At 31.1% G+C, this 16,478-nt stretch overlaps 2 protein-coding genes across 14 annotated transcripts in view; both read left to right on the top strand.

Annotated features, from left to right (window-relative positions):
* LOC111434373 (basic salivary proline-rich protein 1-like) overlaps positions 1-742 on the top strand; it is a 2,831-nt gene extending 2,089 nt beyond the window's left edge. For 4 of the 12 annotated variants that reach the window (XM_023071820.1, XM_023071821.1, XM_023071822.1 and 1 more), the window contains exon 4: positions 22-742. In XM_023071820.1, the coding sequence (XP_022927588.1) occupies positions 22-516 (495 nt within the window). In that variant the 3' untranslated portion in view covers positions 517-742. The other 8 variants (XM_023071819.1, XM_023071818.1, XM_023071826.1 and 5 more) reach the window with 6 other exon arrangements.
* Positions 743-13,615: 12,873 nt separating this feature from the next.
* LOC111434112 (oligopeptide transporter 3-like) overlaps positions 13,616-16,478 on the top strand; it is a 44,882-nt gene continuing 42,019 nt past the window's right edge. Inside the window, exons 1-4 of one of the 2 annotated variants that reach the window (XM_023071424.1) lie at positions 13,616-14,337; positions 14,508-14,605; positions 14,714-15,283; positions 16,152-16,407. In XM_023071424.1, coding sequence (XP_022927192.1) covers positions 13,819-14,337; positions 14,508-14,605; positions 14,714-15,283; positions 16,152-16,407 — 1,443 coding nt within the window. In that variant the 5' untranslated portion in view covers positions 13,616-13,818. The remainder of the gene's footprint in view (positions 14,338-14,507; positions 14,606-14,713; positions 15,284-16,151; positions 16,408-16,478) is intronic. The other variant, XM_023071423.1, reaches the window with a different exon arrangement.

Below are 16,478 nucleotides of genomic sequence, written 5' to 3' on the forward strand. Positions count from 1 at the left end.
GCCGACCCACCACCGCCCAAGGCCGACCCTCCGCCACCGAAAAAGGCCGACCCACCGCCTCCCAAGGCCGACCCTCCGCCACCGAAAAAGGCCGACCCACCGCCTCCCAAGGCCGACCCTCCCCCACCCAAAAAGGCCGACCCTCCCCCACCCAAAAAGGCCGACCCACCGCCGCCCAAAAAGGCCGACCCACCCCCGGCACCCAAGGCCGACCCACCGCCTCCGAAAAAGGTAGACCCTGTGCCACCGGCTCAACCCGAACCGTTCCCGGTTAACATATGCGTGCCGGTTCCCGGATACCCACCGGCTTACCCGATTGGGATGTGCTGTAGTCAGTGCTATGAAGGGCAGGGTGGGGGCCCATGTTACAGTGGGTTTGGTAGGCCCGGCCCATGTTGCGATGGGTGCGCTTCTGGAAGGCCCATTTACGACAGTTACGGCGGAGGGAGGCCCTGTTATGTTAGCCACTGTGAATACCTCAACGAAGAAAATGCATCCGGGTGCAGTGTTATGTGAGATACGTGGCAGCTTGTGAATGGTGGTGATTAATGCTCTCACGGTCATGATAATAAGGAAGTTGGAGCTGAATTGCACTTAATGTTAAATGTTGATTATTGGGTTTTGTATAATAATTCAAGTTCTTGTCAAATATAAGCGTTGGGATTTATGATCAATTTAATTTTAATAAAGTGAATTATCATCGAGTCAGCTCGTTAGGTTGACTCCCAAGTGTTCGGATCGATTTAAGTGTAACTAAGTTGAACTTCCGCCATCTCTTTAATAATAAATAAGTTAAATTTGATTTGGTTCTTCGATTTACTTGATTGAAAATTGAAAAAAAAAATACACTTAATGATACGAAATAAAGTGTTTTAGTCGTGCCATACAAATCCATGGTGTTTTATTATTATTACTATTATTTTTTTTAAGTTTTCGAGAATTTTCTTTAATATTATAAGATTATTATGGTATTGATGACCACGAGAGTTACACCCTTTCAATTAATTAAGACTTTATTTTTAAAGTTGGCAAGCAGTCATTTATAGTATTGCTTTGTAGTAAGATTTTGGATAATAAATCGAAAGTTGCATCATTATGCTTCTGAAGCTATGTGATTGTTCTTTTGCCTTTCTTGTATTTAGATTTGCATGCTAGAGTCATTGAAGTAATCTTAATCAAATTATGCTGTGGAATAATTCGAATCACGAGTTTTCTTTATTTTTTATCTTGATCATCAAGGTAATCCGATCAAAAACTTTATTTGAGCTGCTTCTTTATCAATTTTTGGGGTTATTTGATAATTTAGATTTTTTTTCCTCTTCTAACATGGTTTTATATCGAATCCCAAGAGTTTCCTAGTTATTATTAGTTTGGGACGACGGTTAAACTTTGTTTAAAAAATACTCTCCAACTTTTAGGAGTGTTTCAAAAATACTCTTCAACTTTAAAAAGTTTGATTAATATTGTTTAAACTTTTTTAAAAGTTAATTTAAAAAAGAAAGTTCAAGAGAGTTATTACGGTCAATATATGAACGAAATTGTCTATCAATATTTCGTAGATTATTTTAAAACTTTTTAATGTTACTCTTGAAAATTTATGTGAATTTTTTAAATACGGTACTAAGGGTGAGAATATTTTTTTAGCTTTAAATTTTTTTTTAAGATATTAATGAGCTTAATCATTAATTAGAAGCGTATTTTTAAAATTCTATAGAAGTTCAAATGTATTTTTGAAACAAAATAATAATAATTTCCATATAGAAAAAAGAAAAATTAATGGTAAGAGTTTTTGAAAAAAAAATTTAAGAGTATTTTTTAGACTTTAATCAAAGTTTATAGTCATTAATTGAAACTTTAAAAAATTTACGAGTATTTCATAAGTAATTTTTATTAACGGAACAGATTAAATAAGAGTGGGTAAAAGGAAGAGTAAAGTCCAAAATTGATATAATAATTCTTTTCGATTATTTAAATAAGTTGTTTTAATTATAGTCAAGGCTCAAAATATCGACGTCAAAAGAAATATTCCGGTCTCGATTTTCAGAAGCATTTGTAAAAATAAAAATGTTGATAAAAATATTTATGAAAATCATGAAAATTAATAATTAATAAAAATTTTAATTATCCTATCTAATTTCAACCCCACGTACTAAATTATTATTTTTATAGAAGTTCCTGAACCAGATTTTTTTCAACCTGTACTAACCAGGAGTGAGCTATGTTGGCCACTTTGAGCTCAAAGTCTCTAGTAGATTAGGGTGTTGGTGGATGAGGTTAAGTTGGATTGGATCGGATCGAGTTAATACATTATTTAGACTCAATTTAATTATAATTTAATTTTAATATATATTTTGAAAATTTTAATTTATAATTATTTTCAACTCTAGGTATATATAAAAATATATATTTTAAAATTAACTGGAGTAGTTCGGATTCAATTTAGTTTTAAGAAAACCCATCAACCAATCTAATCCATAAAATTTGTATTTACTTAATCCAACCCAATTCAAATAAGATCATAATTCAATCTAATGAGTATGGATTAAGTTATGTTGATCGCTTTTTAGTTATCTTTGTATGACATGATAAGAGGGATCAGTATCGATTATCTTATAAAGTGATGTATGGTTGAGATCTATAAAGACGAGACCGGATGATTATTTGTTCGAGGAAGGTAGGAAAATATAGGCACACATGGCCAGAATTAGATGGTAAATCATTAAGTGAAAAAAAAGTAAGTCTAAAGTGATAAAGTATCTAATGCCCTCTAGTGCCACTTCTAGGCAAAGGACTGCGTGCCCACTAAAAAAACCCCACAAATTCACATGCATGCGCCTACAAATTGGTAAGCTCCAATAATGAAGCGCCCATAATCCCACACCAACTATTCGAACCAATTAGCTCATAAGGACTATATTGAACCAATTAGTTTTTGCAAAAGAAGAATCGAACAAATGTTTAATAAGTAGAGAATTGATCAATTCAATTATTATTAATTTTAGGACTGATTAAGCTTATAAATCGGAAGAAAAAAAAAGTTTGGGACGATAAGAGTTCGTGGAGAGAATTGATCGAAAAGAGAGTGTGCGACAGATACTACTGTAATGGCTAGTAGAACACGGTCACCAATACCCTCCTACGTTTCAAAAATTTTCAAAACCACCTTTATACTTCTTTAAGAACTTCAAAACTACTTGAAAGTCTAATCATATAAAATTAATAGAATAAGAAAAGAGAGTAAAGGATTAGAGATTATCAAGTTTTGTCGTTGTTCTTCAATAAAAGTGCACCATGAGCTCTCTCGTCTCCGTTTTTGACTTAATCCATCATTCTTAGTATGTTGCTGAATTAGGGTTCTTCTTATTCTTCCCTCCGCTATTATCTAATCTTTTCCCTTTTATGTTGTTTTTCTTCTTATGTATGGCTGAGTAGGGATAACCCGTCCAACTAGGAAGCTTCTAAAATTTTCCCTTTTATGTTGTGTCTTTCTTCCCTTTTAAAATTTTCATGTCATCTCGGGAAAATTTGCTTTCCGAAATGCTACAGTATTAGGGTGAACAATTTATATAGACATATCATCACCAGCATGGTTGTTTCCAGATTTGCTACATCATCATGGTTAACATAAATGTTTTGAAATTTTACCAATTAACTCAATTAAATATAGAATTAGGCTCAATTTAAATAAATGAGGTAATTAATGAAAAAAAATGGTGAACATGAATGCAAAATTAAATACAAAAAGACTTATTTTTTAGATTTATTAACCACAACCACTATAATGTCAACTCTTGCTTGGAATTTACCATTTATGTACGATGCTAATTGTTATGAAACTCTTAGAATTGGATCTAACAATCTTGTTGAACAACAAAAAGTTTAGATCTAAATTATCCAAGAACCCCAAAAACGATAAAAATCAACCAAAGGAAAGTTTTGGAACAAATTATTTTGATAATCAAGATCAAGAGTAAAGAAAACTCGTGATTCAAACCCGTCCACAAGATAACTTGATCAAAACTACTTGAGTGACTCTAGCATGCAAATCTAAACACAAGAATATGCAAAGAAACAAACTCATTACTTATGTTAATATCCAAAATCTTCGTACTAAACCAACAACATGAATGATTATTTATAATCTTGAAAATAAACCTTAGAGTAACATATGGTCAATTGAAATGTTGTAACTTTACTGCCCATCTACGATAATGACTACTAACTAATTGTAACTTCAAATCTTAAAAGTATACCAACTAATTGTAACCTAAAATCTTAAATGTAATACTCTAAAATTGAAAAATACGATGAAACCTCCATAAATCCAAACATTTATGGTACAATTTTGTCATAGATCATAAAGTTTTTGTGACACGATTAAGACATTTTATTTCGTATCATACTTTTTAGCTCGTTAAAATGTTTAATAAAAATTTGAATATATATTTTAAAAAATTAACTTTCAAATAACTAAAAATTATTTTAAAAAGTTGTTATAGTATAAAATGTTTGACCAATTGAATATATACATATATAATTGTACCGTAAGTAAAAATATATATTTTAAAATTAACAATAAATTCAGGTTTATTCCGCTCAATCCATTCTAGTTTTACGAGAATTCATCTACTAGCCCAATCTATAAAATTTTCATTTATTTAAATCCAACCCAACCCAAATAAGTTTATAAATCGACCCAAACTATCCCGATTATATTAAATTGATTAATTTTTTAAATTATTAGATTTTTTTGAACCTCCAACAATGTCAATAGATGCAATAATTTTAGAATATTTTTTTGTCCCTCCAACTTTCTTAATGCATGAATAAACTTAAAAGATAGAAAATAAATAAATATTTTTAGTTTATAATAAATTAGTTTCTATAAGAGGTGTAAAAGTCAATTTAGTATTTGTAATTTAGAACTTATAATAATTTAATATCCATCCTAAAAACCTATTCCTAACATAAATATAATTTTTATTATAGGTAGAAAATTTAAATAATAGGGTCAAAATTATTATGACGAAGAATTAAATTATTATTTTCGATTACCAGTTAATAATCCAAAATGATATAAAAGGGTTTGGAGAAAGGAAGAATCTAAATAGAAGTGTTTGTGGCCTACCATTCATAGTGGTAGTCAACAACATGGAGTGAAAAATACACTTCTTCTCTTTGGTTCCAAAGGGGGAGAGAGACGGGCCACCCTTTTCACTTGTGATGTCGAACTTAGACAATTTCTCCACTCCAAACGGACCCACCATTCTAGATGCCTCGATTATTATTCACTCTATCTCACCTTGTCTTTGTACGACAAGATCAGTACCAATTGTTTTATAATGTAATAGTTGGTTGAGATTTTTGATGATAACGAATAGATAATAGTAATTTATCTTGATTTGGTGTTTGGAAGAATCAACATGGATATAGATGATTACGAGAGGACGGATTCGACAGTTATTTGTTTGAGAAGAGAACTAATGTTATCCAAGACGATACAGGTGGGAAAAAAATAGGCCACACATTGTAACGCCTCATAATCAAGATTTGAATCAGGATTCGACATTTAGTTACCTCGACATTCCTCTACGACATTGTAAAGTTACTTACTTTTTGGTTCTAAGAGGGAAAACTATCCCCACAGACTAACGTGGATTCTTTCAACATGTTTTATTCTTACTCACATGTTTTCAAGGAAAGTTCTCACGTTTACTCTAAGAAAAGGCACGATTAATTTTGGAGTTTCTGTGATTGAGGTACTGAAAAACAAGTAACTTTCATGTACCATTCTTATTCGAGAGTCGTGATCAAAACTAGAGTGTATACTCATACAAAAGAAAGTAAGCCCGAAGGGGTGGCATGCCCACCAAAAGCCCCACAAATTCTTAAGCATGCGCCTACAAAGTGGCTCACATAAAGGTCTTGTAACAGTGAAAACGATCATAATCCTACAAGAACTTGTATGACCTCACAAAGATAAGTCCAATTTTCCAAGTATATAAGAGGACCACCAGAGCAATTGCTTCCGATTTAATGATCAGAGAATTGAAAAAATTCTCAAAACGTTGGGATGTGAACTTTAAAGTCTCTTGATCGAGTGTATAAGTAAAAGATAACATTTTTGTTAATACAAAAACTTTTAAATGGAATTTATAATATAAGTTAAATTTACGAGACTTTTTAAAATCTAGAGTATAACTGAAATGTACATTAACTATAACTGAACGTAATTGAAATATACTCGGTTCTAAGAAATCACCTAGAATCATAGGACTTTGGAGATCATATAGAAAGATTTGATGTTGTAACCTTAAGTGGGTTAGATATATAGTTGACATGTGATGTTTCTCATTTAACCCAGTGCATTGGTACCACGGTTATTCCGTTATATGTATGTCCAAAAGAATAGGAACATCAAATCGGGTATGTTTTGGTGAGTGGTCTAAAAAAAGAAATTTGAAGAATAAAGAGTCAATAAACCTTTTACTTTGAATTTCATCAAATTAAATCCTATTCTATAGTATTGCTAACTTTTATCGTCTTCCCAATAATTTCAATAGCTAGAAATCTTTATATATAGCATCAAACGAGCACTTAATATCTTTTATAGCTATAAAAATATATGTATATAAAACATATATGTTTCTACTTATATATATATATATAAATACATATTTAAGTGCAAATCTGCGGTTTATGGCTTTCAAATCTCGTCTCGTGGGTTCATGTTGATTTGATTTAGCTACGATGTCTTCTCATTTGCACCAACTTTTGTCTTATTATATATATATAGAAAAAGTAATGTTTTATTCATCAAAGCTATTTTTCTTAATTTATTTTCGGTTTGAATTAACTCAATAAATTTTATTGAAATTAAAATAATCATCTTATATAACATCGTATATATAGCTCAAAATATTAATTAATATAAATTTGTAATTTCAATTTAATCAAACTAAATCAAATTTGGATAGTTTTCCAACATTGACCGTTGCTATAAAAATATATGTATATAAAACATATATGTTTATACGTACATATATATATTTGTATGTAAGTACATACCGATGTATGTAAGTAGGTACATATATATAAATAGTTACAAGCATATATATATATATGTACCTATATATAGGTAGTTAGATACATACATGGTATATATATATATATATATATATATAAAAGAATACATTTATATGTATAGAAACATAGTTGGGTGCAAACCAGCTATTGATGACTTTCAAACTTATCTCTTGGGTTCATGTAGGCTTTAATTTATGTGACTTTTGTCTTATTATATATATAAGAAGTGAGGTTGTATTGATATCATAACTATTTTTTCTTAATTTATTTTCATTGTTTGAATTAACCAAGTAAATTTATATATATATATATATATATATATATATATATAATTGCTTTCGAACTTGATATTATAAAAAGTAATGTTTTATGACATAACTATTTTTGTTAATTTATTTTTAGAATTAAGTATATTTTATTGGGGTTTGAATATAAAATATTTATCCTGTATAACTCAAAATATTAAATAACCAAATTGTAAGCATAGATTATTAAAAAATAAATAAATAAATTACATTTTCTTTTTACCCCTCTTCAATATTTCTAATTGAAATAGATAAGTTATTACAAGTAAGGAAGCTTAATCCTTAAATAAGATTTCTTGTATCTCAATTTTGGATAGGAAAATAAATAAAGATTTATGTCTACTGAACCAATATTGTATATATATGTATACTAAATGCTATTATCCGAAGAAAGGATAGAAATCAAGAAAAAAAAATAAATTCTACCTTAAAGTTGGATTGAAAAAATCTTTTGAATAAACCCGAAATCTTAGATTGATTGGGTTGGTGACTCGAGCATATGAAAACAAATAAGGATTTATGTCTATTGCATATGTGTCTCGAAAAAATGAGAATATCTTTCACGCCAGACAAATATACTTGGAGAAAGATTTTGGTCGGTTCTCACTTAAATCCTATCTTACAATTCTTTAGAGTTAGTTACAAAAGTTAGAATCGGATCTCAAATTAATAAAAATAAGGATATCAACCATAATATTGTTAAGAGAATAGAAGGAAAGAAAGAAAAAAAGAAAAAAAAAAGAAAAAGAAAAAGAAATACAGGAAAAAAATAAAAATGAAAGAAATACAACAAGAAAAAGAGAGAAAATACCGTTAACAAAGGAGAAGCACAGAATATTACAAAATAAGTACTGTAATCTTAATCATGAACCATGGTAAAATTTAGAGAATTAATTGAAATTATGTCAGAGTTCATATAAGTTGACTTGAATACAAAAGATAAAATCGAACTTTCTTAAGCATAAATTAGGGACACCAACTTAAGCTAATCAGGTAAGTGGTCTTACTATCGACATGGTTATATTTGATGTTGACACGTGCCCCCGTGGTTCTGCACGTGTCATATATATTGATATGTGTGGATTGTTTGTCGATCGATATGCTTATGATATATTATGTATATGTTATAATATGGGGATTATATGATAATACTTACGGTACGATGTGTTTAATGATATGTTTGAGATATGATATGAGAAGGAGGCTAAAAACGTAATTTAACGATAGAAGTAAAATATGTTCATGAAACGTTAAGGTTATGTTGCGTATTGAAGTGCTATAGATATGAGAGATTGATAAAAGAATACGATTAGGGTATGAGTAGAAAGGAATATGATTGTGATAGATTGATAGAACGATAGCATTAGGATAATGAAAATGGAAAAATATTGGTACTTCATGCATTATGTGTGCTCATGCATGGGAGATACCCCTATTCCATTACGAGGGTACGGACTCATACACCACTAGGCAGGTGAAGTATCGTTATGTTTTACATAATACTGTCGTGACGATTACTAATTCTAATGGGTGTCTGACATAGGGAGCTACCAGAGCAGGCTCGCCCGACAAGAAAAGGGGCCCATACTTGCATGTATGAACTGTGTGTAGAGTATATGGCACACATCCAAGCTATCGATTAGGATAGTGTCGTAGAAAAAGAGACTAATATGATAGGTCCCATCATTGTATTCGCATGTTCTTGCATATAACCCTCCAATAGTGGAGTCACTTACTGAGTATTTCTTAAAATACTCAAAGCACGTGCTACTTCTATTTCAAGTTGAGGCAAAACATTTCTGTACAACTGGCGACGACATTACAACTCAAGACCATAACACATGCATAGGATAGTGTATTATTTTCTTAGACTTGGCTAGAATATGATGTTTTTAGTTTAAACGTTTATTTATTTTATTTAGTTTTTTGTTGTGTCATTTTTAAATGTGTTTTCAAAACACGTAAGTCCATGACTGTGTTTTAAACTGAAAGTTACGTTTTATGAAAGTTTAAATGAAGTATTTCCGCATTCAATGTTAATGATATGTATACAGTAGCGACCTTAAATTAAGTAGAAAATTTCTGGTCATCACATTATGTCTATCACCCAATTTTCTATATACAAATAAGGATTAACGTCTATGGCAGGAATATATGTATACCTAAAATGCGATCCTTGAAAAAGACTAGAAATCATATTTGCTAAAAATCCTAACCGTGTACATTGGTTACGTTTGGTTGAAATTTTTTTTTTTTGAATAAACCCGAAATCTTGGATTGGTTAAGTTGGGACCCGAGCAACCCGTATATATTTCATAACCAACCAAACCCAACCCTCTTAATATCAAACATATACAAGTTAGCTTCTATCACTAATATTAATTTCAAATGCTAAATATTCTTAATTTTTTTAAAAGTAGGTCGAGTTGAGTTCAGTTATAATTCTATTTTCGAGTTAGTTTGGTTTGTCGAGTCATGTTAACGGACAAGTTTTACCACATTTTCGATTTTCATAAAATTCAACCAATCCAAATAAAAAAAAACTATGAACACCTCTCTTAATTTAAAAAATATAAAAAAACAAAAAAAAAACAAAGAACAAAAAACCAAAAATTGGTATAAAAAAAGTAGCTTTGAATTTTACAAGCTGTAATTTGTTTTTTCCATATTTTGAATAATGAGTTGTTTTTATTTTAATTTTATTTTTCTCTTTAAACTCAAATCGCATTAAAAAAAACAACTATGGCTTTGAAATTTAAAATGAAGAAAGTCATCACATATTATATTTTATATTAACTGCTAAAAACGACAAAAAAAAAAAAAAAAAAAAAAAAAAAAAAAAAAAAAAAANAAAAAAAAAAAAAAAAAAAAAAAAAAAAAAAAAAAAAAAAAGACAGAATACTATTTTGAATTTTTTTTATATTTTTTTTAATCGAATTTTTATTTTTAAGTGTAGGTGGTGACTTGGGTCAACGACGGGTCAACTCAGACTACTGTTTTGGAATTTTTTAAAGAAAAATAAAAAAGAGAAGTTGGTTAGAATTGGAAATAAGGACTCTGGGGCCATCAATTATTATTATTATTATTATTTATTTTTTTATTTTATCCTAAAATTTTTACTTTTTTTTTTTTAAATATCTTTTTATTTTTTAAAATTCGATAATATAACTCTAGAAGAAAAAAAAAAAAAACTTTATATTAAAAATATCTTTAAAACTTTTAAAAGTTCCATTAAATTTAAAAAAATAATCTCAAATTTTTTATAAAAAATAAAAAAGAAAAAATATCCATAAACTTTCAAATAAAGGTTAATTATTCTTAAAAAAAAATTAATTTTTTTTAAAGTTCTTATTTGAATAATGTTTATAATGATTTCAAAGTTTAGGGATAATAATCTTTTTTAAATATTAAAGATTTCAAAAATTAATAATAAAAATATTATTATTTTTTTAAAAAATTTAAAAACATTTTTGAAGCTTTTAAAAGTTTGAAACGGGTTTTTATAAATTTAAAACCTAATAAATGTATTTATAAAAGGTATTATATTTTAATCTATATATTTTTTTATATTTATCCTACACTTTTTTAGTATTTTAATAAAAAAAACTAAACATAGTAAATACATTTATTAGGATTCCTTTTTAAAAGTAAAGCAATTAATTCATTTAAAAATAAAATAGAACGACACGTCACCAATTCCAAATAACAGTACAGATTTCATTGCCTTACAACAACATACCTTTTTATCTCCTTTTTGAGAAAAAGTCAACCAATTAATGAAATAAAGCCACGTGGACTCCACCGGATCCGTCTTTTACGCACAAAACACATTCCAAACACGAGGCTCCTGTCTACCTGGCAAACACCCTGTCGGAATATAACGGCAACGTTTTCTCAATGATTAAGGTCGAACGGTAATAATATGAGATTGATGGACGGCGTCAAAACGACGTTGGGATTTACGTCAGCTAAAGTAGTGACAGCATGTACTTGATGTGACAGGTGGGATGGAAGGCGCGTGTAGAGGCGAGTTGGCAGATGATGTAAACGAGAGAGCGCGTGGGAAACGCCACTCTCTGTGTGTTATTCTCACGCAATTAAATGGATGGTAATGTTTTTTCTTTTTATTTTATTTTATTTATTTTCGTATAAAAACGTGTAGGGTTATTGGGAAAGGGTAATGTAGAAAATTTTAGGTTTTTTTTTTTTTTTTTAAAATTTATTTTTTATTCCAAAATATTTTCAACCAACTTAAAATTTCGGACTTGTTGGGTTAGTGACCCGAACAGCTCGAATCGAGTTCACAACCCCACTCAACTCGACCTTTATTTTTGAGTTGGGTTGATTACAATATATGTTATTTTCGAGTAGGGTACGATTTGGTTCGATTGTAACTCTATTTTTAGGTTAGTCAAATTGTCTAACTAAAAAACGTCAACCCTCGAACCCATTTGAGTTAACCCTAACTAACTAGGGTTAGGTAGTCTAGATTGGTCGGGTACCCCGAATCTTGGGATAAATTTTAATGATAGTGGTGCGTTATGGTCCATGGCATTGCGCAAAAGATTTTGTTCCTCTGGGTTATTTTTGGGCATTTATTTATTCATATTCTTCTTTTCAATTGTAACTCTTTGTCCATATGAAAAAGCACCTAAACTTTTCAATATTCCACACAACTGACTGTTGGAGAATTTGTCAGTTTTATGTAAAGTATGATATTTAAATAATAATAATTTAAAAAGAATTTAAATGAGATATTCAAGCGATTGGAAATAAAGAAGTGGATGAAAAAAATATTTTAAAATGGAAACCGAAAATGACATAGAAAGGATAGATAAACAGTTTCTGTCATTATATTAACGGTAAAATTTTATCGATTTTATATTTTACGTTATTCCAGAAGTAACTAAATACGTAGAAATTAACGAATTAAAGATTAAAATGGTAATATTTTTAAGGTTTGAATTATTGGATGAATTAATTTGATACTCTAATTTAACAACAAAATATCTCAATTTAATAAAATAATAATAATAATAAAGAAAACTACCCAATTGGAATAAAATTAATTCATCCAATAACTCAAAACTTTAAAAAATATTGCCGTTTTAATCTTGAATTGAAATTAATGTAATTTTAGTAAAATTATTTAATTATTATAATTTATGCATTAATTTAATTTATTACCTTAAATTTTAGATTATTGGATCCAGAACAAAGTTCACAAGTCCATAGAACCCAACCCGACCCAACTTTTCTAGGTTGAATTGAGTTGTTCGGTTATTGTTCGTTTTTTAATTATTTAAAGAAATCATATTTATCTATCATACATGTTGATATAAATACAAATTATAAATTAATTTCAATTGACTTTTAAAATTTTAAGTTTGTTTAATATTAATATCCAAATTTTAAGCCGTTTACTCTCTACTTTGAGTTATTTCAACCAGTACAATATTTAAATGGTTTTTTTTTCAATTTCTTGACTATTTGTTTTTTTAAAAAATATTGTTAGTCAAACTTGTTAGTATATGTACTGACTGGGAGAAAAAAAAAATGTTATTTATTTAATAATTTATAATCTAAAATAATATTTTGAGCATCAAATTACTAAAATATTAGTAAGGAAAAAAAAAAAAATTATATTTATTTTGATCCATTAATTAATTTAGGTCAGACAGTTAAATTATATAATTTTTTGAATTTTAGGTCTTATAATTTATATTTGGTAACGTTAATTTTATTGTATTTTTAAAATTTATATGAAATTGAACGGATGTTTTTTATCGGTTCAAAAAATTTGATAACCCAAAAAATCTGACCCACCTTAAGTTGTTCTATAAGTTACTTGGATTGAATCGAACAACACAGACTTTTAGTTATTTTTTAATTTGCATTCACGTTACAAATTTTAATTAAAGATTTGACTATAAATAAATATATATTTTACAAACTAATATTTTATTTTTATTAAAAGATAAAAATTTAAATAAATAAATTAAAGAACTAATTGGTTTTTATTTAATAAAAGTTATTTAGTTTGAAAATTTTAAAACCCTAACCTAGAAATAGAGATGATTGGTTGAGCATAACCCATTAATAAAAATCCATAAATATCATATTAAAATAAAAATCTAAAAAAATAATTAAGAAAAATATTTAAGAAATGGGAAAAAATCCAAAAATTAATTATAAATATTGAACATATCACTGACATTTCTCTATCGCCCCTTGACTTCCCTATTCTGTTTCTTCTTCTTCTTCCTCCTTCAGTTCCTTTTCTCTCTCTTCCTCTCATTACAGAGAGATAAGAGGGAGAAACAAAAAAAACACAGACCCAATAACTCCAGCCTTAGATTCCATTCACGAAACCCACTAACTCTCCCTCCTCTGTTCTGTTCTGTTCTGTTTCTCTCTGTTTTTTTCAATGTTCTCGAACTCCCCGCCGCACCCAGATTCCTCCGCCGCTGCGGATAAGTCCAATGGCAGCGCCGAGATGCCTTCTGAGGAACGGTGTTCGGTGGAGGAGGTGGCTCTGGTCGTGCCGGAAACTGACGACCCGTCTCTTCCGGTGATGACTTTTCGGTCATGGGTTCTTGGTCTTGTTTCTTGTTGCCTTCTCATTTTCCTCAACACTTTCTTCACTTACCGTTCTCAGCCACTCGCCATCTCCGCCATTCTTATGCAGATCGCTGTTCTCCCAATTGGCCGATTCATGGCCTCCACTCTCCCAAACAGGGACTTCCATTTCTTTCGATGGAAGTTTAGTCTCAATCCTGGCCCTTTCAATATGAAGGAGCATGTTATTATCACCATTTTTGCTAACTGTGGCATCTCCTATGGCGGCGGCGACGCCTATTCCATCGGCGCCATTACTGTCATGAAAGCTTATTATAAACAGAGCTTGAATTTCTTCTTAGCCCTTCTCATCGTCTTAACTACCCAGGTTTGCATCTTTATGAATGAAAAGGGGCTAATTCAAAAGTTGTCTTTCGAATATCGATTTAAGTAAAAAATAATGAACACCCATTTTCTAAAACATCCCGATTGATAAGATCTAGACCCTTTTCTCACATTCCCCTGTTTTGAATCTTTTTCTCTTTGGCTGTTCTTCAGATTTTGGGATATGGATGGGCTGGAATGCTGAGAAGGTACCTGGTAGATCCTGTTGAAATGTGGTGGCCTGCAAATCTGGCACAGGTTTCTCTGTTTAGGTACCCTTTCTTAATCCCTTTCCAGATTTGGAGCTCAGAGGCTTAGCAGTATTTAACTCTGACATGCTCTGTTTTCTTTGCCTTGCTCTGTTTTCCCCCCTGTTTTAGAGCTCTTCATGAGAAGGAAGACAAATCAAAAGGGATGACAAGGATGAAATTCTTCTTGATCTTTATGGGAGCCAGCTTTGTGTACTACGTTTTTCCAGGTTACTTGTTACAAATCTTGTCATTCTTCTCGTGGGTTTGTTGGGTTTGGCCTCGCAGCATCACGGCTCAGCAAATTGGGTCGAGCCAAAGTGGACTTGGGCTCGGTGCTTTCAGCTTTGATTGGGCTGGGATTTCGGCCTACCATGGAAGCCCACTGGTGTCGCCATGGTCCTCAATTCTAAACGTGGGTGTTGGGTTTGTGATGTTCATTTATATCATCCTCCCTGTTTGCTACTGGAAGTTCAACACCTTCGACGCCCGCAAATTCCCCATTTTCTCTAATCAGCTCTTCACCAGAACCGGCCAGAAATATGATACTACCAAGGTTTTAACCCCCAAATTTGATCTCAATGTTGCTGCGTATAATAACTATTCGAAGCTGTATCTTAGCCCCCTGTTTGCCCTCTCCATTGGATCTGGCTTTGCCAGGTTCACTGCTACTCTCACCCATGTCGCCTTGTTTCATGGACGGTATGCTTTTCTTTCACTTTTTCTTGCTTTTTCATGTCATCTTGCTTTCCACTTTCAATATTTTATTTCGTTCTGCCATACTTTGTTGTTTTAGGTCTAGTTTGGTTTATGAACTTTTCTATATGTTATTTTATGATTGTGGTGTTTGTTTGTCTTTTAACTTGAAAACACTTTTATCTTGTGATTGTATGCTGTAATTTGTAAGTACTCAAGCCAGTAGATATGGTCAATTTTCAGATTTTACCTTAAAGTTTTTAAAATGCCTTTGTTAAGAAAGAGGTTCCAAACTCTTATATAGAATGCTCCATTTCTCACCCCACCGAAGTGAGATCTCACAATCCACCTTCCTTTAGTGCCTAGCGTCTTTGCTGGCACTCATTCCCTCCTTCCAATTCACCCCTATTCAAGACCAAGTGTCCTTGGTGGCACACCATCTTTCGGGGCTTAGTCTCCTCGTTGGCACATCACTCGGTGTCTGACTCTGATACCATATGTAACGGTCCAAGCCCATCACTAGCAGATACTGTTCTCTTTCGACTTTCCCTCAAAGTTTTTAAAACACCTTTACTAGCAGAGGTTTCCACACCCTTATAAAGAATGCTTCATTCTCCTCTCCAATCAACGTGGGATCTGACAGTACTTATGAAGTGATAATGTCTGATGCGTTTATTGAATTAAGACTAGACTTTGCCCGGAAAGTATTTCTAATTCTTCAAAAGCTGCAATATTACTCTGTGTCAGATCAACCCATGCTTGTTCTCACATCAAATCGGGTTTAATCACGATTAAGTTTAGAGATTAGAGATCAAATACGTATATCACTATAGTTATGAACCAAGTTTAAGATTGTGCACTTTTAATGTTCTAGGGACATATGGAAGCAGAGCAGGGAAGCAATCAAGAATGCAAAACTAGACATCCATGCCAAGTTGATGCAAAACTACAAACAAGTGCCAGAATGGTGGTTCTTGATCCTATTATTTGGTAGCATTGTGATATCTCTTCTGATGTCCATTGTGTGGAAGGACATCGTGCAGCTGCCGTGGTGGGGTATGCTATTTGCCTTCGCTATGGCTTGGATTGTCACCCTCCCAATCGGGGTCATTCAAGCGACAACCAACCAGGTTATCAAACGGGAATTAGTAGTAGTAGCACTTGCTCGTCTTTGTTTACGTTCTAAAACAAAAGACTTATA

Source organism: Cucurbita moschata, unplaced genomic scaffold (assembly GCF_002738365.1).
Source record: "Cucurbita moschata cultivar Rifu unplaced genomic scaffold, Cmos_1.0 Cmo_Scf00044, whole genome shotgun sequence".
NCBI lineage: Eukaryota > Viridiplantae > Streptophyta > Magnoliopsida > Cucurbitales > Cucurbitaceae > Cucurbita > Cucurbita moschata.